Here is a 22,606-nt window from a genome sequence, read left to right as displayed (position 1 = left end):
CAGCTTAAACTATAGCCAAAAATTTCCGCTCTCTACGAATAAATTAAATTAATTATTAATTAAATTAAATATTAATTGTAATTCAGATTAAATTAGCGCAAAAAATACCTTTTCGAAAACGGTTAAAGAAACGCTTCGGGGGTATTAAACAAAAATAACCAGAAATTGATGACGAAACGGAGTGTTCAATAATATACAGGCTGTCCCATTTAAAATATCAAAGTTGACGCTACTTTTTCGAAGAAGGGGCAACATCGCATCACTGAAACCATATTACAGCGTCCCAATTAACGTGCACTGTGAACATAAGATTTTTTTGGTAGGGAACTTTTATTAAATGTAGCATTTCGAGTGCATTTTAATTTCAATTAATGATTCTTACGACACACTTTGTGAATGCTCACGCCCATACGAATTGTCTAACTAACCAAAACTTTCACTAGCCGTATATATACAGGGTGTCCCACGACCTGACTGACACAGCTTGGGAGTGCGTTGCGTTACATACGACAAACTCGGAAACCCATTTTCAAGACAGATTTTCCAATATTCCAATATTACTGGATGATATTCCTCTTAATATCAGACAACGAATGTGGATTTAGTACGATGGCGCACTTTGGTCGACAAGACAAGAAGAATTTCTTTATCAAAATTATACAAAAAGGTGAAACTTGTAGCTAGAATTATGGATGGCCGCACAAACTATTTGTGCTAATCTTGAGACTGTTAGCAGAGCTACCACTTCAATTCTAAGAAGAGCTAAACTATGTATACAGCAATTGGGTAGAAATTTAGAACAACTAATTCAACAAAATAAAATATAAATAAATAAAAAATAAAGATTTTTTTTTTAAATGGTCTTTAACATTTCAAATGCTTGTAACTCAGAATAGCGTTCCGGGTATATGTTCATGTAACATTTTTAACTTGAAATCACCCTAGCCCAAGCTATGACAGTCATGTCGTGGGCCACCCTGTATATCATTGGTCAATGATTTACAAAATTGTGTTTACGGAATAAATTATGTTATATTAATAAATGAATGTAGATCTCACCCACCTTTTACTAAATAATTATTTATTAATTTATTTTCAGGAATGGATCGATATGGAATCCTTATTTTATTGATAAGTGCCGCGTTGCTGGCGGCTTCCGTTTTCCTCTTCCTAGACATCACGTATTATGTCATCCGACGCAGCGCGTCTCGGGTGAAAGCCTACACCACTTTCGTTCTTGCAGTCTACCCGGTAATCACTTGAACTACCATAACACTTGCAACGACGTTGTTGTGCTTATTTTACTAAAGTGATAAAGGTGTTTTTTTTATTTCATTAATTCTTCTAATTAAAGCGAACATGCCCATAAAATTTTTAAATTTTTCAGTTTACGAGCGACTATCGTTTTTTTTTCTTCAAAGAAACTTCTGCAGACTACTATAATATTTACAATTCTAAATAGACAATCGTCGAATTTATTTTTGGTTACGGCAGACAAATAAAATACTCAATACTAGCACTAAGATTTCAAAAACTATGGATGTACTCAGATATAGAGGTCCTGCACATGGCACAAATATAGGAAGTTAGGAAGCAACTATGAAAAAAACTGTGAGGTCCATTAAATTAAAACAATTTAAAACAAATTAAAAACTAAGTAATTCAAAAATCTTAGTTCTGGTCACATCAAAATGTCAAAAAAAAATATTTCAGTGAAAGCTGTTTAATTGAAAAATGCCCAATGGACATGGTGTTTTTTTTAACTTAAAAAACAAGTAAGCTCACTTAGGTAACCGAACATATTTTGTATGAACAAAAAATAAACAAAAACCTTTAAATTTATGTAAGTAAAAATTGAAACGCGCAGTACAACGAATCAAATTTTTGTAAATTACCAAACAAAAATTAATACCTGTGAGCTTAAGTATTATACTGAGAATATTTTTTCTTAACAATAATGATAATTGTTTAAAATTAAAATTGTAATGATAATAAAACACTTTATGAGAAAGGGCATCCTTTGTATAAGATTTTATATTACGTTTTGCTAAACATTTTCTCATGGACAATCATTTTTCGTTGTACACCATCAATTCTTTGTAAGCATTTCTGTCTACAGGTCCTTTTAATTTTTTATTAGGGGTGAATTTGAGTTTGTAGTTTCACGTGAAGTCTTTTGCTTCTGGTTATCGCGTTTATGCTGGTGGTTATCGTGCTTATATAATTCTAGTGTATTGACAACACATGGATGTTCTTAAGATTTTTGGAAAGCATTTTCGTTACATCTGAAAAATCAACTGAATATCTTCTTTTGCAAAGACTTTGGTATTTTTTTCTAATAAATTTGTGTTTGGGCAGATGATCCTTAGTGCAGAATAAAACATTGGAACTTTATTATTTTCATTATCGACTTCTGGAGCATCGTTGGGATCTTTACCTGAATTGGAAACTTACTAAACAGATACGCTATTTAAATAAAAAAAAAATTATTTTATACACCGGACCTAGCAGCGAACACGCATACCATTTGATCATTACGGTACGTTAGAAGAACAAGGATGTAGACTTACTTACTTTTTAGATTGCAAATTTCACACACTGGATTTTAAATTTACAAAAATGAATAAGAATTGGTGTTGAAAAGTAGAGTAGTTTTTACTTTGGCACAATAATTAAACTGTAAAACTTTTTTTCTACTCCCATCTGTAAAATACCTAATTACCCACCGATCTAGCGTGCGGGTAGCGTCACTTTACCACGTCAGTATCCTTTCCGACGAATCCGAGCCACTTCGGACATATCCGGGATTTTACCGCACGGATTTGGAAGCAATCGGATGTTTTCGGAGATATTTCCCACGCTTTGAATTTTGACATTTGTCAGTACTGATGGTCATGTCAGTGAATGTATTCGTGTTGTTTTACGAACATGTACCCAAAAACTAACGGTCGTCGAAAAAGTATAATATGCAACACGTTCGGTGAACTTTTTAACTCACTCATTTATTAAACACTCGTTCCGCTCGTGTCAAATAAACTCGGCGTAAGAATAACAACTTCCCAGCACTCTACCTTTTTACCTTATTTATTCCCTCTTGAAGGGATTTCGTCAACAACAAATTTCCTGCAAAACAGTTTAAGTTTATAATTTCTTCTAGTTCCTTTTTCAGCACAATTTCTGAAATTTTTACTCTTATTTAACACAGACCCAGGAAGAGAATCTAGCATTTCCCGAAATTATTCTTCAAAAAGATCACCATTCATACTTTCATAATACTCTCGAGTCCATTTTGATTGAAATATTAGTAAGCCATCACCGACAAATCCGCTTTTGCTACCAATGTTTGTAACAATATCTTAATTGCCATGTTTTACCGGGTATACCCTTTATTACCCAGTTTCGTCCAGATGATTCTGATGTCCTGTTTTACATTCGAATTGTGTAACTACTCTCAAATACCGGCGCCGCCAATAGATAATTTCGACTTTCTCTATTAAAAGTGATTTTCTCTTTTAAGTTTTTTCGACCATTCATTACTTTCAAAGTTTTCCAGAATTACTTCTTACCTATGAGTGAAATGATGTCATGACGTGCATTTATTCTTCTGATATCAGTCTCCGCATTTACCTACATATACATCCGCATTTATAAGTTTCTTTTCTTCCTGCACTTCTATTTGGTGACGTGAGAGGGTCGCGATTATCCTAGTTCACGAGTCCATGTATTGTTGACTCCAGTCATATTCGAACACGTTTCATCTATTTCAGCAACTCCGAACGTTAAATTTTAGTTGGCTTTGGGCAGAGTGAGAATAATAATTTTCTCATTTTTAGAAGGCGCCATTTTACTAATCCGTTTTTCAGCTAAAAATTCAGAAACGCTAGCCATGCTCAAGAATGAACTTTACGAACAACTGCCAGAAAGTAAATATAATTCCAATTTTATTCACTCTCGGAATTTCTGAAAATCACGAGCAACAGAAACAGAGCACGACACTATATTATTTATATATATTTCAAAACTTTATCTCAAAATTTAAGACATTTAAGTTAAATTATTATAAATTAAAGTTAAATGAGTGGTGACCTGAGTCGCGGTTAAAATTGTTTGGCTGCTTACTAACCAAAATAACCACGATTGAGGTCTTTAACTTTAACCAAATAGTCATGGCCTTGCTTTTGCCGCGAACCCTCCAACACTGTATAAGCAGGTTGCGAGCCAGTTTTAGTTAGCTCTAAAGAAGCCAACAGGATGGTTGGCGAAACGTCAGCAAGTTCTATTCCAGAAGATTTGCAAAATAGTAAAATAGTTTCTGAATTTGTAGCTGAAAAACGGATTAGTAAAATGGCGCCTTCTAAAAATGAGAAAATTATTATTCTCACTGTGCTCAAAGTCCTTCGCCACTAAAATTTAACGTTCGGAGTTGCTGAAATAGATGAAACGTGTTCGAATATGACTGGAGTCAACAATACATGGACTTGTGAACTAGGATAATCGCGACCCTCTCACGTCACCAAATAGAAGGGCAGGAAGAAAAGAAACATAAATGCGGATGTAAAGACTGATATCTGATCACTCATAGGTAAGAAGTAATTCTGGAAAACTTTGAAAGTAATGAATGGTCGAAAAAACTTAAAAGAGAAAATCACTTTTAATAGAGAAAGTCGAAATTATATATTGGCGGCGCCGGTATTTGAGAGTAGTTACACAATTCTAAGGTCAAACAGGACATCAGAATCATCTGGACGAAACTGGATCATAAAGGGTATACCCGGTAAAACATGGCAGTTAAGATATCGTTACTCACATTGGTAACAAAATCGGATTTGTCGGTGATGGCTTACTAATATTTAAATCAAAATGGACTCGAGAGTATCATGAAAGCATGAATGGTGATCTTAAAAATAAAAATTATTCTTACAATCTCCAATCAATCCTAAAGAAATTTAATTGATTTTTGTAATACGATGTACGGTTTTCGCTTGAAAAAATAAAAACTTCTTGTCTGTATGGTCATAACAATATCGTTAATATGACTACACGCAGGGAAATTAGTTTATTATTTTTAAGTGAAAACCGTGCGACGGACTAAAAAAAAAGATCAAATCTGTTCATAAATGAATGCAAATGTCATTATTTTTTTAAGGAATCAGTGGCTGTGTGACTGACTGTCTATGAACAAATAATATTTTGGTTTTGGTGCACTGGTTAAATCGAAAACTTTTTTGTGAAAAATAACATATCTAACTAAAACAAAATATTAAGATTTTAGTTACCAACTAGTGTCCTTCAGAAAAAAAAAATATATTAAAATTTTATTTACTTATGTTTACGTACTTCATGTTCGTACTTCGATTTTTTGAAGTATTAATAAAACAGATAGACAATTACTTAAGTAAATAATAATAATAATTCTCTGCATGCTGTCATATTACATATTGTTATGACCATGCACAGAAGAGATGCGAAAACCGTACATCGGATTAAAAAAAAATATCTTTCGAAATGAATTGTAAGAATAATTTCTATTTTAAGAGAAATCAGTGGCGTACTATCAATGCCTACCAAAATAGACAGGTGAAATCCCGTAGGCTCGCTACTGGTGTATTTTAAAAAAAAATGTGGTACATAGCACATACGTGCCAAATTTCATTAAAATATCGTAGGTTGTATTACAGATACTAAAAAATATATGTATATTTTTGAAAACTTTACCACCCTGTGTCTCAAAACTTGAGACGTTTAGAGCATGTTCATATAAAGTTTTCTTTTTAAAATGGACCCAAAAATCGCCCCATTAATTATTGACATTCGATTAGAAAACATCCTGTATAACCAGGTGCAGAGTAGAATACGAGCCAGTTTCAGTTAAGTTCTGAAGAGGTCAACAGGATGATTGGCAAATCGTCTTCAAGTTCGATTCATCAACAACCGTCGCAGGAGAAATCCAGAAGATTTGTAAAAAGTAATATAGTAGCCTGCCGAAGTTTCTTTAACGTATTATTTTTAGTCCATAGCTTGTAGTTAGAAATATTTACTATACTACTACACTCAAACGCATGAGCATGAGATAATTATTAAACATAACGTAAAAAAGCAAATTTGTGGTATAGCAAGCGGGTTTAAAAGCTTTTATAATGGTCTTTAATTGTAAATTTTTAAAATTTGCAAAAAACAGTAAACAAAAAATTTAAAGGAATTGGGGTCAAAGTTGGTCTAAAAAAATATTAGGCAAACGAGAAAAGTGATTAAGAAAAAATTATTAAAGAACACTATGTAAACTTTAACATTTAATTATGGAGTAGGAGCGACCCTTAAATTATTTGCTCATTTCCGAACTCCCAGTATAGTGTTACAGCAAAATAAAAAAAAAAATCCAGGCAGAGATATGTTGCCTTTTTTTTTATTTTTAAATAAGGGCTAGGCATACATATGACCATTCCGTTAACAAACATACAATTTTATAACTTACCACTCTGAAAAATATTACCTTTTATTTTGGAGTACATCTTATGTATCTTCTATATTAAAATGCGGCTAATACTACGTTTACATTTTTTCTGCAAGCTTTAAGGATAACTGCACCTTCAAATGTTAATGCCATCTTGTACAACTATCAAAATAAACATTTAATACGCTTTTCGTTTTTGATACCACTTCCAATAACTTAAAAAATGAAAACGAAATATTTTTTGTAATTGGTGAATTGTGGAACTCTTTTACACTTGAACACACTGTAATAAATGTATAGGTCACAAGCCTGGTAAGTTTCTTCGCCATTTTGCTGCCAAGAGCCAACCTACTAGCCGAAGCTATAACTCAGGGGGCCTTCATGGCAGGAATGTACAAGCTCTTTTGCCTGTTCATGGCTTATTCAGGTGGCTGCCACCAACTCGCGCAAATGGAGGGCCCGAAAAGGTTAATGCTCAATGTAGGTCCTTGTTGTTGCTGGCCGTGTTGCCATTTGCCTACTTTCAAAATGGACAAGTAACTTATAAACCTAAATTCGTTCCCAAACGATTGTTTTTATTAAATTATATTTCAGAAGAACCTTTATGTTTCTAAGACTGTTGGTTTTTCAATTGCCTGTGGTCCAAAGCCTCATCTATTTGGTATACTTGATCATGTGGGCGGAGCAAGAGGTAACTATTGTCAATATTATTTAAGAATGCATTAACAAGTTTTTTTATTGAACGAGTTTTATTTTTTAGAGCTTGTATTTAGTGAATTACATGTACCTGCAACCCATTGTAATACTCTCTATATTGGTTGGTGTTTGGGGCATGGCGATGGCGATAAATATACTAAAGAACACATTAAATGAGGAATTCAAGCTCTTTGGCAAATTTATAGTTCTCCAATTGGTGTTGGTGTTTTCTAAGTTACAAGGATTCATCACCAGGTGTTTGGTGTGGCAAGACGTCCTACCCTGTGATCCACCCATCATTCCTCAGGTCTACGCCAACTGTAAGTGCTGCAATTTGAAGCTGTTTCTTTTTGTATTTTTTATTTTCAAGAGAGCATATTTTTATATAACGCAAAAAGAAACAGTTCCTCATATTAAAGTTTGATTATTTTTTATAAATTTACAGTGATTCACAACACCCTTATGATGGCTGAAATGGTGATACTAGCTTTCCTGGCCCGCAAACTATATAAGAGAGAATTACCCTGTGTCAATGAAGTTCGCAAAGGAAATGTGAACATAATAAAGAAAACCATCACCACTAATCAATCTTGTGATATTATTGAAAAGGATGTTAAAGAAAGTAGTGCATATGACAATGTAGCTTATGAATAAATTTATTTTTAATGCTTACATACCACTTTTTACATATACATACTAGAAAATTTTGAGGTGGTTAGCAGATTAAACAGCCATGGGCATGGTGAGTTTAGGGTGAGGATTGTAACCTATTAATTCAAAATCTTCTACAGTAAAATCATCGATGCTTTCCACTTTGCGTTTAATTCTGAGATGTGGAAAAGGCCTCGGTTCCCTTGACAGTTGCTCATTTAAAGCTTCAACATGATTTAAGTATACATGACTGTCACCCAAGGTATGAATAAATTCGCCTGGCTAAAAAAATATTGTAAACTTTTACACACATAAACTGACAAGGCTCTTAGTAATGTATTTGTGTAAAGCCCAAATTTTGCAACTGCAGATGGTTCAGCATAAACTTACTTTAAGATTTGTTACATGGGCCACCATATAGATAAGCAATGAATAACTCGCAATGTTGAATGGGACCCCCAAACCCATATCTGCTGAACGCTGATACATTTGACATGACAGCTCTCCATCTGATACAAAAAACTGCAAAAGACAATGGCAAGGTGGCAGAGCCATCTCAGGAATGTCAATTGGATTCCAAGCACACATAATCATTCTTCGATCAGTTGGTTTGGTCTTAATAGTGTTAATAACCTCGGCAAGTTGGTCTATGCCTTTGTTTCTATATTCAGCCCTCATCCCTGCATATTTGGCACCATAGTGCCGCCACTGAAATCCATAAATAGGACCCAAATCACCTTCCTCTCTGTCTTTAAGACCAATAGAGTCTAAAAACTCTCTGGTACTATTTGCATCCCATATGTGCACTCCTTTTTCATTGAGTTCAAATGAATTTGTGCTACCTCGTATAAACCACAACAGTTCTTCAACAACTCCTCTCCAAAATACACGTTTTGTAGTCAGTAGAGGGAAAATACCATCATGCAGGGAATAACGCATTTGTGCTCCAAAAATTGAATAAGTACCAACTCCTGTCCTGTCACTCCTTTTAACTCCCTGAGTTATAATCTGGCGGATGTGATTTAAATACTGATATTCCTCGTGACGACTACTCAAACAATTTATTTCAGTTTTTATATGATTTGTAGATTGGTTTTTCTTTTCTTCATGATTTCCCTTTATGAAGTTCCTAAAAAGCTAATTGTTATAGCCAATCCAATATAAACTGCGATAGTCACATTACCCTGACATGCTTATCTCTTTAAAATTTACTGCAAAAAATTGAAATAATTCGAGCACTAACTTTCTATAAACTTTTTATTAAAAATTAAGTCCTTAAATATATGACATGATTTCACGCACGTTTTACCGCGTTTTCTTCTGCGTTTTATGTAGAATAAGCAAGGGCCCAAGGAAAAGGAAGAATTCACATGCCAGCACAGAAAATTAGAACTACTGTTTAGTAGTCTGTAATGGCAGGTTTTCATTATTTTCTTGTCTATTTACCGCATCTAATACGTGGTTATCCACTTCATATTCAACCTGCATGTTTTAGTCAAAGGAAAAACAAGAAATGACTCTCGTTTCTCATTACCCATTAATTAGTCAAGAGAATATTTCAGTATCTAGTTTTTAAACCTCTATAGTTCAAAAGCACAAGCACTCATCACCAATATATCTTATGGTAATTCCTCGACGGAAGTCGGCAATGGGCGAATGATCATAGCAGTCTGCCCAAGTGTATTGAATTGATTATCCTATGGTTTAAACTCGAACTTGACGGAGGTTGTGGGTTCGATTCCACCGGAAGTCTTGGGTGTTGTGTTTTTCCTCGGTTGCATATCCGAATTGAGATAAGCCCCATTAAGCGTATAGAAAAAAAAAATCTTGATTTGTTTTCGTGCAAAGAAGAAGAGTTGCCCAATAACCTAATCTGTTCTGAATATTTTTAATTTTGAAGAGGGACAGTAAAAGGAAATGACAAAAGACAATAAAAAGGAAAACCAGTTCGTTTATTTTGATTTCGTTTTTAATAACGTTAAAGGTAAAGTGATACTCACACCCCTAATCGGATATATAAAGTGTACTAATTTCAGCGGGGAGGGTGATAATCGAGCTGTTCAGTAACACTGTTCCAAAATCAGCTGAAAATTTTCGAGCCTTGTGTACCGGTGAAAACGGTATAGGCAAACATAACAAACCTTTACACTACAAAGGCACCAAAATACATAGAGGTAAGGCAATTCGCCCAAACTTTATGCTATTGTCTCTGTAATGGTGGGATGTATAGCTTCCATTTCCCTTTTGTGTTCCTTCCGAATCCGTTCTAAAAGTGTGGGTTTCTCTTTCTTTTCATTTCTTTCAGTATAAAGGATATTCTCTAATTGACTTTCATCTTGATTTGTTTCCAAGTCTATTAGAGGTGGGGATTGTATGATTTCTTGTTTGTTATGAACTTCTGAAACAGCAGTTGTCGCTTCCCGCATTGGTTTGAGTTTCTGCTTTAATTCTTGATATAAATTGGCATATGCTTCAGCATCAATTTTGTCTGGTTCTTTTTTTGGTGTGCCTTTCTCACTTGTCTTTACAGTAAAATGGGTTATAGGCTTATCAATTGTTTTTTTTAATTTTTGTCCTTTGAAGTTTTTTGAATGTTCAAAAGATTGTTCTTTGGGTAGCAATCCTTTTGGGCTCGTGCTTCTGTGTTTAGATATATGTTTTTCTCTTTTGTCATATTGTTTTAAACACACACATTGACAACACTTGCACTTACATAAATCAAGTTGTTGGCTTTCTGAATTTAATTTTTGACAACAAGCACAATCATCCTCTGAAGATGAAGATGTGTCCAAAGTAACTTCGCAGCAGCATTTATCTGACACTTCGTTAAACGTTTTAGAGGGGCAACAACATTTACAGCTATTTTCAAAGCACTTCTTCACAGATTCCAAATATTTATTTCTACCTTTATTAGCTCGGCGGAAGTAATTGCGTTTTGATTCACAACAACACAGTTCTTGCTGGATGGTTTCATGACAACAGCATTGACCACATTTGGCAACCTGACAAGACTTTATATGTTGTTCTTGGTTTTGATAATTGCATAAAAATTGGGCAATATCTTCCCTACAATCTTGTATGTTTGTTTCTTTGTTCGGGCATTGTCCCAAAGGTGGACAGTTCGCCCAGTTAAGCATTTGTTGGCAATTGCGCTCAATTGTGGAAGGAGTATCATTGAACTCTACCTGCCATCCACAAGGATTAGACTTCCTCATAGGAGTCTCCATAATGTAAGCCAGTCCAAACTTGCCCTTTGTCTTGAGCTTTTTTTCTGGGCGGCATTCACAATAAAAATCTTCAGTTGGGCACATTTGATGACAAGGGCGGCTACCATGAAAGTTGTTCGTATTGCTTACCGCTTGTGAGCAGTTAGGGGGTTCGCAATTACAATGCATGATTGTTCACTAAAATTTTGACAGTTTTAATGTATGTCATAAATATTTTGAAGGTTGCACAGATCATTTTTTTTTTACTAGCCTCCTATATAAGTCATGAAACATACCCTTTATAATTACTTTCTCATTCTCATTTGGGATCTGAGTCTAACAAAAAAGTTTTAGTTGTTCCACTCTGTCTTGTACAAGGAGGAGACATCATTAATGGGGATGGTTCAGGCGGGGAGAGTATATATGGAGATTACTTTGATGATGAAAATTTGGAATTGACAGTAAGTAATTGTCAGTAATAACTTGTTCTGGTGTGTGACTTATTTCAATCTAGCATAATGTGGAGGGTATTGTGGGTATGTCCAATGATGGCCCGGACAGGAATACTTCACAGTTCTATATCACCACCCAACCCTGCCCGCATTTAGATGAGTCACATGTTATTGTCGGTAAAGTTGTGAAAGGGCTCAACATAATCGTGGAGATGAGTGACATTCCCAAGATCAACGACATTCCCTTAGAGGTATAAAAATATTTTGGGTAAATGTCGCTTCAAGAGGAATCGGTCTTTTTAGGATATCATCATCACTGATTGTGGAGAGATAAAACCTGGAGATCAGTGGAACTATTCCGAAAAGGATGGGACCGATATCTATCCTCCCTGGCCAAATGATTGGGATATCAACCCCACGGCATATGCCTTAGTCGAGAACGCGATAAAAGATATAAACAAATCAGGAAACATTTACTTTCGACGGCAGCACTTTTTCGATGCAGAGCGCAAGTACAAGAAAACTCTGAGATATATTGACTGGTACTTGAATGAGAACAAGAACAACAACAAAGATATCAGAGAGTTTAGAAACATGGTTTTGTTGAATTTGACGGCCGCCAGGCTAAAAGTAAACAAAAATAAAGAGGCCCTGATACACTGTAACGAAGTAATAAAGAATTGCCCAAAGAATGGTAAAGCTTATTACCGCCGTGCAAAAGCTAGATTGGCTCTAAGTGATTATGATGAGGCATTGAAAGATTTGGACAGGGCTTTAGCATTACATCCCAATGACAGCAACGTGAGGGACGTAATAGATGTTGCGAAGAAATTGAAGCTGAAGTATCTGAAGACAGAGCAGAAGTTTTGCGCAAAGTTCTTTAAGGACTAACTTTACCATAACACAAAACTTAAATTTATTGTTAAAAATTGAAGTTTTCTACCTCATATGGTGTATATGTTATAAATGTACAGTAACTTAGAAATATCTATTTTTTTTGTAAATGTAAAACCAGGAATAGATATAAGTACAATATTTTATTGACTAGATTTCATAATAAGCATAAATTTTTAATACATTTTAGACATCTTAATTACACAAATGTAAATCTAACAATTGTTTTCACTTAAACTAAGAATTCGCATTTTTCAAAACACATTATAAGGCATACACATTTATTCCAAATTCAAAACCAAGAGTAAGTAAACTATTGCCTTAGGTTTACTAACTCTCATTTTCAAATACTCTTTCAAGAGGGTGTAAATCTTTCAACTCAAATATTTTTAGAATACATATTTAACAGGTTTTTGAGCTTATTGCATTTGTCTTAAATTGGTGCAGCAAAAATTTATACAGCACACACCACAAAAAGCTTAAAATATAATATTATCACTGGCACTACTGATATCTTTGTGCATTGTCAATCAAGTCTTTTAATTGAACAAAAGCAGTAACTGCAAATACTAAAAACATTTCAAACGAATCGTAAAATGTCATTTTTACTTCGAGAATCGACGTATTGACCGAAAAAGTTAATTTACTTTGCTTTTTTCTGTGGTTGCCTAATGTATCATTGAGCGATTTCCGGCAGGTTTACCTGAACGTAATTTTGTTAGATTTAATAAACTTACGTCTGAGGTGATAAGGTGGCGTCAGATTGATGGCCTAAACTAAAGGCCAGAACTGACAAAAGAAGAATAGGGCAGGAGACAACGATTTTTTTGATTTTCGTATTGACGCTTCTACATACAGGGTTATTTTTTGTATTTGCATACCCATACAGGGGTCAACGGGAGTCACTGACAAAAACTTTTAATACAAAAGTTGTACAATGTTTGCAGTATTACCTTTTACACTTGTAAAAGGAAACAAATGCGTATCGCAAAGTTAGTTTAAATTTCTTATTAACTAAACAGATATTGATCGAGTTGGCTAGACTTTCAGTGTGACGTATTGCGTCACTTTACTTTAAATCCAAATATTCAGTTAGTAAAATTATTTTTACTGATTTAGCAACCTTCTCGACGGCAGGTATGTTTAATCCGCCAGTTTAATCAACCAGTAAAAATACAGGGTCGTAGATCGGTTCCTGTTTGGTGTGGCATGCTGACCAACCAAATAGTCGGACCGATTTTTCTTGATGGAAACCAAAACCGACTATACAATGACGGACCTCAAAATATACGAGTGCTAAGCCAAAGAATTGAACAAGAAATATTCATGCTCAAGAAAGATCATTCAGATATTATTTTGAATGCGACTTATAAAATAAGAAATAATATTAGCAAATCGTTGGGATATATAGAAAACACAACCATTTACTTCGCGTTACATTTTCATTATTGTTCGTTTAATTACGTTGTTATCGGTTTTATTATCGTTTTTTGTTATTGATATTATGTTTAGATTTTTTAAAAATGCTATTGGTCAATTAACACTTGTTGAAATAAAAAAGCTTTTCTTACTCAATTTGCGGAGCGCCAGGCCAACTTGAATAACATCTGTTTAGATAATAAAAATTTTAAACTTAAATAATTCAAGAACAGCTTATTCAACTATCAACAATCTATAAGATCTTCGTCATAACAGAAAATATATAGCGTGTTCCATTTAAAAATAAAAGGCTTGCTAATATTGCTCAACTTTGCCATGCGCAGTTGTTTTCTTTTACAAGTCTAAAGGACAATACTGGGAAAATTATACAACTTTTAAGAAAACAATAATTTCCGTTAGTCCCTGCAGGTGGGTACGCGAATATAAAAAATAACCCTGTACAATGTCGCCGATTTATTATGGGATCACATCTTATCTTAGAACCTATAAGCAAAATCAAAAACTTTAAGACAAAAGATGTTTGGATTCACTGACAACTTTAAAATATTAGATTTTTATGTATACAGGATGTTTGTGTTTGTGGACATTCAACAACTTTCTTATTTTAAATAGAACGTCCTGTAGATTGATCCATTTATGAATTCTAAACACGTTTCATATTCAATACCCAAACTTAAGTCTTCCCGTTTCTGACTTATTTTAAATTTTAATTTAAAAGTGACGTTTGCAGGTTTAAATACAACTTGTGTTGCTTTCGCGAAATTGATGAAATAATTTTTTTTGCGAAAGTATACGCGCTTCTCACTAAACTCTAATTCTCTGTTAACGGTTGGTCCTACTGAACCGCCGTTAGTACAGCACGAATCAGCGTCGAAAATATTTTTTTTGTCTGTTATCCGTTCTCTATTTAATAATTAAATTATTAATTAATTAATAATAATAATTAGAAAACCATGCTTCAGTTTTCAGATTCTTTCACATGGCCATCTAGCCCGAATAGATAGCTAAAACTGTTGTATTTAAGCTTTTCACATATTGTACAGGGTGTTCGAGATATTCTGTATTATAATAAAAAATGTAATAGGTGTTTCAAATTTGCACTTCAAATTCTGAAGAAAAGTAAAAGTCCACACCTACATCTAAACTGTAGAAAGTGGGCACATTCACTCAGGCCAAGTATTTTTGAAAATTTTTGTTAGGTTAGTGGCTACCAGAAAAGAAAAATATTTTCTCGAAAACTATTAAACCGATCGGCAAAATCGACTATTTCAAGCATTTTTTTTATTATATACAGGGTTTTTCAATTGTAGGCAAAAGTCTAAGAGACCCTGAAAATTGTTCTTTTCGAAAGTAAATTATTAGCCGTAAAACAAAATTTGTCGTTCATGGGCAAAAAATCTAAAAGATCCGCCAAATCTCCATTTGATAATTTGGTTGAAACAGTATCGTAAAGTGCGCAGAGAGCTACACTTTTCTATTTACAGTTTTCCTCCATCATGGTCGCGAGATATTTGACAAAATATCAATGGAAATAGCTACTACTTGTACAAATTTTTAAACTTCAGCGACCCTGAAATTCTTTATACAGGGCGTAGGCTCAATGAAATACGGCTTTTTAGGACAAGAAGCCGCGCAGCGATGAGATTGCGAAGCAATCTTATATTTGGAATTGATTTCCTTGTAAAGAAGGATCTATTTTAGTGGCCTATGTCGATACTTTATAAATAAATAAATAGAGAGTGGTTAAAATATTTGCAATAAAAAGTTTTTCATTTATAAAAATGCTATGGACCATGCAAAACATGACAAAAAGAAAAAATAATCTAGCACTAAAGAAATATTATTTAATCTTATAAATCGTGTCCAGTAATTAAGTTATTAAAACGAAAGTTATATAAATTTATTGAATTTCTAAGAATGGAACAAATTTTATCAATAACATTTTCCCCAAGAATTTTAAAATTTACTCAAACAGGATATACAACATTATGGTATATAGGATTTCCCTTTTGAGGCATACATGTATAACTTTAGTATTTTAATAAAAATAAATCGAAAAAATCAATACCATAAAAAAACTAAGTTAGGTGGTACAAAACCTTTAAACACAGATTTACAAAATCACAGGAAGTCAGTGACGACGTCCCAGTAGAGCTCGATTCTTTTTTTTCGCCATAGTTAACCAACTCATAACAAAATACAAAAACATTTTATTAACAATATTTCGAAATCTTCAACATTTTGAAATATGGAGTCTTTTAAAAAGTCGTTCCTTTTTTTTATTGCTTAATAGAACAAATTCATAAAATTTGGTGTGTTGTGTGTGTCCATATGAAAAAAAAAAAAGACTTGTAATGTGCGAGTAATTTCGAAATGGGACAGCACGTGGAGATTTCTATTGTTCGACCATTGCGGAGACGCCTCCCAGCAGTGGCGTGTCTCTATTTTGTGTTCTCATTTGTGCGTGTTTATTTGATACTTCTCTGTTGGTTGATTTTTAATATTTTGTAATTGATTATTCTCATATCTCCACACAATTTGTAAAAATATGACTTCTGCAATCGGTCACGTGATTGTCGTATTCTAAAATTCCGTTCATTCTAACGATTTTACCATTAAAATTTTTAACGCTAGTTTTTGACTTCATGAAATTTCTTCAACTCTCCATTGAGCTCGATATTTAGCCATTCTTACTGATTGTGGTTGATGTTTTTAGCAGTTAGTTGTGTTGCCAGATCTAAGTATCTTGATGGAATTCTTCCGCGACTTCTCTTTCCTTGCGCCATGCCTTTCAGAGTTAGTTTATCAAAAATCCATGTCTGACTAAGTGAATAATTCTTCTTTCAGTTCAAGACAAGACACCACCAATACATCTGTTTTGGTATTGCCAGTCTACTATTATCTTGGTCTGCATTTTGGCTAATTTTAAGACCGGCTTCCATGCATTTTCCTGCTACAATCTGTATCAGTTGTTGAAGTTCATTTTCATCCCCAGCGTACTGCAGGTTGTAAATTTTGATACCTTAATCACTTCTTTCTCTAAGGCATGCCTTATAGTCCATTAATCATATATATTGAAGAACATAGGACTTAGTATGCATCCTTGTCTATCAATGCTTTTTGAGCTCGTCTACTACGCGGACCTAGCTGTGGCTTTGCTTTGGTAGAAGTTTTTTATTATGGATATCGAAGTATGTCGATTTCCTCTAAGACTTGATTTGTGCCAGTGTGCTCAAATGAACGCATTAGTTGTTCAATGTTGGGGACGTAAGTTGGTAGGTTGAATTCTCTGCCTTTTTCTGATACGTCCGAGTTTAAAAACTTGTTCCCTGGTCCCACTTCGTGGAATTTGCCTATTCAGATAGACCACCAAATTAGATCTTATTCTACATGTGAATCAACTCCAAATACATAACAAAAGTATTCAGTTGAAGAAATCCATATAGCTATTACAGAGACATAGAGGCGCTGCCTATGCCCACAGAACAGAAATTTATGAAGCAACTATGAAAAAATTTCATTTAAAATGCGCATGCGCGAGATTTGAAATCTCGCTTGACCATGCGGCATTCCTCAACTAACATGGCATCTGACAGAATAAGTATATTTGGAAATCCTAATTGAATCTAAACAGGTTGTGCCTGTAAGTTTTTTTGATATATTGTGCAGGTTCCAAGATAAGGTGTCATCCTATGATAAACGGACCACCCTATACTATGTGGACATTTTGCTGGCTGAAATTAAAAACAAACCAGGGCTAACCTATCACAGGATGTAGGTTACATTCAACATTTTTTTGCTTACTAAATGTTACTTGGGTCGGCTTGCTTGCTTTAGCTTACTTAAATATAACTAACCGCAGAAGAAATCGCCTATTATGTTTAACAACCATGGAACTTGGCATCAATCGCTGCCTGTCCATCAAAGGCAAAAGGTAGCTTACCTTTGGTTAAGTAGCTTAAATTGACAGGAACTACTGTCAACTAGACGTTTTTGCATTCAATTCATTTAAATACAACATATAAAAAGAATAAATGGAAAACATCAAAATGTTACTCACTGATAGTTATGGCATAAAACAATGCAAACTGCTAAGGCTCGTGGTTCTGGTGTAATGTGGAATGTTAATTTATTGCAAATGGACAAGATGACACTTTATCCATCATAGACATTTGTTCTAGTTTGGAGTCCATTTGTACCAAATAGTAAATAGTCTTTGAGTTCCATTTATCTGAGACACCATATTGTATTAAACCTCTAAATCACTTTGTTCAGGATTTAACTTAATCCAATGGGTTTTATTGACAGGTAAATTGCCACCGGCGCTAAGACTTTTCTTAGAGAGCAATCAGTCATTCAATAGCTCAGTCGCCTGCCAATAAGGCCACGGTACTCCCTGCCTCATACATACTGGAATGTTTCTTTGGTGCAAATCAGGGGCTCTCTTTCGATGTTTTTGTCGATATCATAGTTGCTCATCCAGTCTTGGCTCTCTGACTTAAAGACCCCGAAACAGGTACACTCGAAAAATTCCATCAGGTTTCTAATAGGGCCCTTAGTGAAGGGGCTCTTTCCACCATTAGCTACAAAGTGACTGTAACGGCCCTTGTTCATCCTCTCATTGGTTGTCATGCCCAGAAAGGTTATCTAAATATGGGAAAGTAGCTCAACAACTGACATTAACAGGTTAAACGGTTATAATTGTCATGGTCACTTACTTGGTATAGCTGACAAATGAGAAGCATGAAAACCCAAATACTATGGAAGAATGCATTAAGGGCTACCCAGGCCACCCAAGTGTCACACTGGCCAATAGCTATAATAGTCGCCCAAAATCCCTTGTTTGACTCATCCAGGGCTTTACATGTGGGATCATTCTGCCAGTATTGTATTGAACCATACAGTAACTGACCACACATCAGCACTAAATTAGCTAAGAATCCAATAAAATATTTATGATTTTTGGCGCCTGAAAGAGTATTCAATTTTGAATGAAGTGAGAAACTAGTGAGGTGTGGTAACCTTACCAATACAGTTAGCTACCCAAGGGCAATGGTGGTCAAATCTTGCGACACAATGATTACAAGCTGCACAATGCTTAGAACGCAGAGGTCTTCTCACCAGACAGGCTGAACAAAAATTTGAAGGTTCAAACCCACCTGGACCTCTCTCTGCCAATTCTAAAATAGTCTAAAACAGATAATTTTGAAGTGTGCAAATTTTAATTTTATAATAAACCTACTCTAAACTGAAGTTGCTGACTACTTGTTACAACCCCAGAATCACCAAGCCAGCTTTTCAAGAAGCAGTACCATAGCATACCAGAACTGCTCACAAATACAACTGTCATAGTAATGCTAGTGTATGGAGCTATGTAAATAAACCAAGTGAAGTACATCCACATTTTGGTGGACAGATAAATGCTTAGGGGCAATAGAGCCATCAGTCGATCATCATACAACACCTGACCTAGAATACTGTTAAATTAGATGGTTATGGTAGATATACTCCGTTTCACTTGCCTATATAATGTATAACTATGTACAAACACACTAGGAGAAATATTTTTATAAGCATCAACAAATTGGTGCCAATAATTGCTCCTGCCATATAGAACGCAAGAAAAGGAGTTCCTACCATTACCCACCATCTGATGCGCTGCAAATAAGTCATGTAGGGGAAAAAATGGAAAATTTGTAGGTTTCTACCTTATCCCGGGCAAATTTGTACAAACAGTTTCTTGAACTGACAATTTTGGATTGTTCTTTTATAAGGTCTGCCACTTTTGGGCTCACCCATATAGATCCTATTTGGGATTGCAACATGGACAGTGGTGTGTCACCACTATTGTTTGGAACATTAATATTGGCTTGACCCTAAAAATTCCAATTTAAGCTAAAACTAGCAGAGGTTATGGTAAGATAAATATTGTCCTAGATTTGAAATTTTACATTTGAATTATCTTTCTAACATACTTGCAGAATTAGGGTGGTTATAGCAGTGGTATTTCTTGCCAAAATTGCCCAATGCAGAGCTGTATTGCCTTGTAAGTCTGTACAATTAGGAGAAGCCCCTAGTGTTAACAACAGTCGTGTAGGATCCAGACTGGATATTTTCCAAACAGCCCACATAAGTGGTGTCATTCCAGTTCGATCAACCAGATCAGGACTGACACCCCTAGCAACAAAATAAGCTACCTAGAACAAAATAGTCATCAAATTATATTGCAATAGGGAAACAAAAATTACTAAAGCAGTGTGTCCAAACTGGGCTGCCAAGTGTATGCAGGTGCATCCTTCGGCATCTCGCAGAGTGGGATTTGCTCCTGCATTCATCAAAATAACTGTTGCCTCCAAATGCCCTTGACGGGTAGCCCAATGCAATGGAGTGGCTTGTAATTCACCACCTATAGCGTCAACTTTAGCTCCTTTGTCTAAAACCAAATTTTTGTGCCGGGAGGAAGGATACTTCCAATGTAAAACTCACCAATAAAAAACTTCATGATATCTTTCCTATTATTAATAGCAGCCCAGTGAAGTAGAGTGACATTCTCGCTGTCTCTTTGGTTTACATTATAGCCCGCATCAACGAGCTCCTTAACTCTTAGGAAAGCTCCATACTATAAAAAAACGGCATTGTTACAAATTTTGTAAATAAATTTTTTAAAAACTTGTCTTCCACTTTATTTATTTAATTCTTAGGTCAATATTGTAAGCAGTTTAAGTTCAAACAATACACATTACCTGGGTGGCTTTGACGATATCAAATCCTATATAATCGTGTTCGGTAGTTGGGACCATGGGTTCCTTTGAAATTAAACTGTGGCATTCGCGTTCGGTCTCGACACAGCCCCCAGCGCTGGCGGCCGCAGCGCCGCAGGCGTTTTGATACATTTCGTCCGGTTCCGCTTCCTCTGTGACAAAACTAGAAATTATGGTATCATTATCATAGAATAATATCAATCATTATAATTGCTCTGACAGCTCGAGTCAGGTTAGGAGCACGTTTTGTTCTTCGTCATTTCGTTATAAATAAAAATTGGGTTCAACTATTCGCCCAAACTGGGGGAAATTTGTTTTATCTATTTTATTGTTTGTATTAAATAATTCAATTTGTTGTTCAAAGTGTGAATGATTAATAGAAATTGGACAGTTTGGTCAGTTTGTAATTACAGCAAAACAAATATCAGAAGTAATAATAAATTTTTTATTTCTTCACATCGAATAACAAAAACGGAACAATAAAAATAGAAAACAATAACAATTTCGCACGACGGTAACTGTAAAAGTCCCTAAATACACCCGCCAGCGTCTCAGTGTTTGTCGCTTTTCTTGTGGCCCCATTTCTTGTGGTCTTCGTGACCTCCCTTCTTGCCGTATTTGTGGCCGTGATGGTAGTGCTCGTCGTGTCCACCGGCCTTCTTGTGGCCAGCTTCTTCGTGGTGGTGTCCTCCTTTCTCGCTGTGACCTTTCTTGCCGTAGTGGTCTTCGTGGTGACCTCCTTTCTTGTGACCTCCCTTTTTGTGACCACCCTTCTTGTAACCATCTTCATGGTGGAATCCTCCGTGCTTCTCGTGGTGGCCGGAGTCGTGGTCTTCATCGAAGAAGTGTTTCTCCTTCTTGTACTCGTCCAATTTGTGCACGTCGTGTCCTCCCTTTGTGCTGTGGCCCTTCTTGTACGATCCTTTCTCGCCATATTTGTGTCCCTTCTCGCCTTTTTCGCCCTTGTGGTGTTCGGCGTGGTATCCGTCGTCGTGGTGGTGTTTCTTCTTGTGGCCGCCATGCTCTTCGTAATGATGCTTGTGACCTTCCTTGTCGTGATGGCCTTTGGCGCCTTTCTCGTGGTGATGATGTCCCTTGTATCCTTTGTCTCCTTTGTCACCGTGTTCGGAATGGTGGTCGGAGTGATGATGTTTGCCGCCCCCTTTGTCCCATTTGTGGCCGTGATGAGACGCAGCCTCTTCCAAATCGGCTACGACTTCCGCTTCCCGTCGCTCCCTGGAAATTTCCCGAGCTTGGGAGTACGAAACGGCCACCAAGGCGAGCAAAGAGATCACCAGAATCGCTCTGAGTACGTTCATGTTGAAACGACGACGGCTCGATACTGATGTGGTTCAATGCGGTGGCAGCTTTTATATCAAAATCCAATTTGGTTTTTGCCAATGGTGAAATTGGCTTTTGATCTGTAACGTTTATTAACAAACTATTATTGTCTATTGCATCTTGCGGTAAGTGACTTTCACTTACCGCTGATGTAATGTCGCGGCAACGGCCAACATTCGTTCGGGATTTGCTCAAAGAATTTGTTTTAGGGTTTTTTTTGCTCTGTTGGTTTAATCAAATTTGAACGAGATGTATACCGGGCGTGGCGTTTTTGCTCGCCGAGTTAAACAATCCGTGCAGAATCGATTACGTGTTTAATTCGGGTCGCCCGATATGTGGGTTAGCGATTTTTCATACCTCTTGATCGTTTCTAAGGCAATGCCAGAGGAATTCGCGTCAAACCAAGTACAGCTTTTGGTTTGCAAATGGCCCCTGCCTACAGTAACCCTTGTTCTCACTTATAAGAGGATAAATAAAGGCAAGACTTCTATCGCCTCGTTGGTTCCACATTGGTAGATATATTTTAAGTCAGTCCTCCCCGAGCTGCAACGTCTAACATGGTCTTTAAAGCGTCAAAAGTTGAAAACGCTTCACGATCCAACATTAGAGGTGACGTAGGTATTTCACTTAGATAGATTTTAATTCCCTTAGGTTTGTGTATTAAGTTCACTCGATGTGTGTTTGCATCTAATTGCAAATGAATTTGCATCCAAC

General features: G+C 35.6%; 6 protein-coding genes across 8 annotated transcripts in view; 2 read left to right on the top strand and 4 right to left on the bottom strand.

Moving 5' to 3' along the window:
- LOC132705228 (organic solute transporter subunit alpha) overlaps positions 1-7,801 on the top strand; it is a 29,128-nt gene extending 21,327 nt beyond the window's left edge. For both annotated transcript variants that reach the window (XM_060675700.1, XM_060675699.1), the window contains exons 2-6: positions 1,100-1,251; positions 6,752-6,987; positions 7,046-7,142; positions 7,212-7,467; positions 7,593-7,801. In XM_060675700.1, coding sequence (XP_060531683.1) covers positions 1,102-1,251; positions 6,752-6,987; positions 7,046-7,142; positions 7,212-7,467; positions 7,593-7,801 — 948 coding nt within the window. In that variant the 5' untranslated portion in view covers positions 1,100-1,101. The remainder of the gene's footprint in view (positions 1-1,099; positions 1,252-6,751; positions 6,988-7,045; positions 7,143-7,211; positions 7,468-7,592) is intronic.
- Positions 7,802-7,870: 69 nt separating this feature from the next.
- LOC132705229 (thymidylate synthase) lies at positions 7,871-9,117 on the bottom strand. The gene is made up of 3 exons (XM_060675701.1): positions 8,982-9,117; positions 8,189-8,927; positions 7,871-8,080 (listed from the first exon to the last, which is right to left on the bottom strand). The coding sequence occupies exons 1-3, from the start codon at positions 8,987-8,989 to the stop codon at positions 7,871-7,873; spliced, it is 957 nt and encodes a 318-aa protein (XP_060531684.1). The 5' UTR covers positions 8,990-9,117.
- A 446-nt stretch (positions 9,118-9,563) lies between these two features.
- Positions 9,564-12,532, top strand: LOC132704626 (peptidyl-prolyl cis-trans isomerase D). 2 transcript variants are annotated; one of them, XM_060674745.1, is made up of 5 exons: positions 9,564-9,782; positions 9,835-9,972; positions 11,353-11,465; positions 11,519-11,707; positions 11,760-12,532. In XM_060674745.1, the coding sequence occupies exons 1-5, from the start codon at positions 9,716-9,718 to the stop codon at positions 12,345-12,347; spliced, it is 1,095 nt and encodes a 364-aa protein (XP_060530728.1). In that variant the 5' UTR covers positions 9,564-9,715; the 3' UTR covers positions 12,348-12,532. The 2 variants fall into 2 exon arrangements, with proteins under 2 accessions (XP_060530728.1, XP_060530729.1); XM_060674746.1 differs by having other exon boundaries at positions 9,566-9,782; positions 11,359-11,465; positions 11,760-12,519.
- Positions 9,962-11,264, bottom strand: LOC132704625 (uncharacterized). The gene has a single exon (XM_060674744.1). The coding sequence runs from the start codon at positions 11,191-11,193 to the stop codon at positions 9,994-9,996; it is 1,200 nt and encodes a 399-aa protein (XP_060530727.1). The 5' UTR covers positions 11,194-11,264; the 3' UTR covers positions 9,962-9,993.
- A 193-nt stretch (positions 12,533-12,725) lies between the features above and the next one.
- On the bottom strand, positions 12,726-20,769 carry LOC132704624 (palmitoyltransferase Hip14). The gene is made up of 10 exons (XM_060674743.1): positions 20,534-20,769; positions 20,277-20,409; positions 20,039-20,223; positions 19,766-19,987; positions 19,499-19,666; positions 19,313-19,448; positions 19,033-19,259; positions 18,818-18,980; positions 18,509-18,759; positions 12,726-18,437 (listed from the first exon to the last, which is right to left on the bottom strand). Exons 1-10 carry the CDS (start codon positions 20,681-20,683, stop codon positions 18,192-18,194), a joined length of 1,881 nt encoding a protein of 626 aa, XP_060530726.1. The 5' UTR covers positions 20,684-20,769; the 3' UTR covers positions 12,726-18,191.
- A 228-nt stretch (positions 20,770-20,997) lies between these two features.
- LOC132705220 (histidine-rich glycoprotein-like) lies at positions 20,998-21,876 on the bottom strand. The gene has a single exon (XM_060675691.1). It carries the CDS (start codon positions 21,868-21,870, stop codon positions 21,103-21,105), a length of 768 nt encoding a protein of 255 aa, XP_060531674.1. The 5' UTR covers positions 21,871-21,876; the 3' UTR covers positions 20,998-21,102.
- Positions 21,877-22,606: the final 730 nt, after the last annotated feature.

The sequence above is a fragment of the Cylas formicarius genome, unplaced genomic scaffold, assembly GCF_029955315.1.
Source record: "Cylas formicarius isolate icCylForm1 unplaced genomic scaffold, icCylForm1.1 PGA_scaffold_7__23_contigs__length_41026272, whole genome shotgun sequence".
Classification (NCBI taxonomy): Eukaryota; Metazoa; Arthropoda; class Insecta; order Coleoptera; family Brentidae; genus Cylas; species Cylas formicarius.
The sequence above is the reverse complement of the archived record's forward strand: the minus strand, read 5'-3'. Positions and strand labels throughout refer to the sequence as shown.

Coding starts and splice junctions, on each gene's coding strand:
- LOC132705229 (XM_060675701.1), bottom strand. Junction 8,081..8,188: donor CCCATGTAACAAATCTTAAA/GTAAGTTTATGC, acceptor ATATTTTTTTAG/CCAGGCGAATTTATTCATAC.
- LOC132704626 (XM_060674745.1), top strand. CDS start 9,716: ATGACAAAAGACAATAAAAAGGAAAACCAGTTCGTTTATTTTGATTTC. Junction 9,783..9,834: donor CGTTTTTAATAACGTTAAAG/GTAAAGTGATAC, acceptor TACTAATTTCAG/CGGGGAGGGTGATAATCGAG. Junction 9,973..11,352: donor AGGCACCAAAATACATAGAG/GTAAGGCAATTC, acceptor CTAACAAAAAAG/TTTTAGTTGTTCCACTCTGT.
- LOC132704625 (XM_060674744.1), bottom strand. CDS start 11,193: ATGCATTGTAATTGCGAACCCCCTAACTGCTCACAAGCGGTAAGCAAT.
- LOC132704624 (XM_060674743.1), bottom strand. CDS start 20,683: ATGTATCAAAACGCCTGCGGCGCTGCGGCCGCCAGCGCTGGGGGCTGT. Junction 20,224..20,276: donor TATCATGAAGTTTTTTATTG/GTGAGTTTTACA, acceptor ATTTGGTTTTAG/ACAAAGGAGCTAAAGTTGAC. Junction 18,438..18,508: donor TCATTTGTCAGCTATACCAA/GTAAGTGACCAT, acceptor TCCCATATTTAG/ATAACCTTTCTGGGCATGAC.
- LOC132705220 (XM_060675691.1), bottom strand. CDS start 21,870: ATGAACGTACTCAGAGCGATTCTGGTGATCTCTTTGCTCGCCTTGGTG.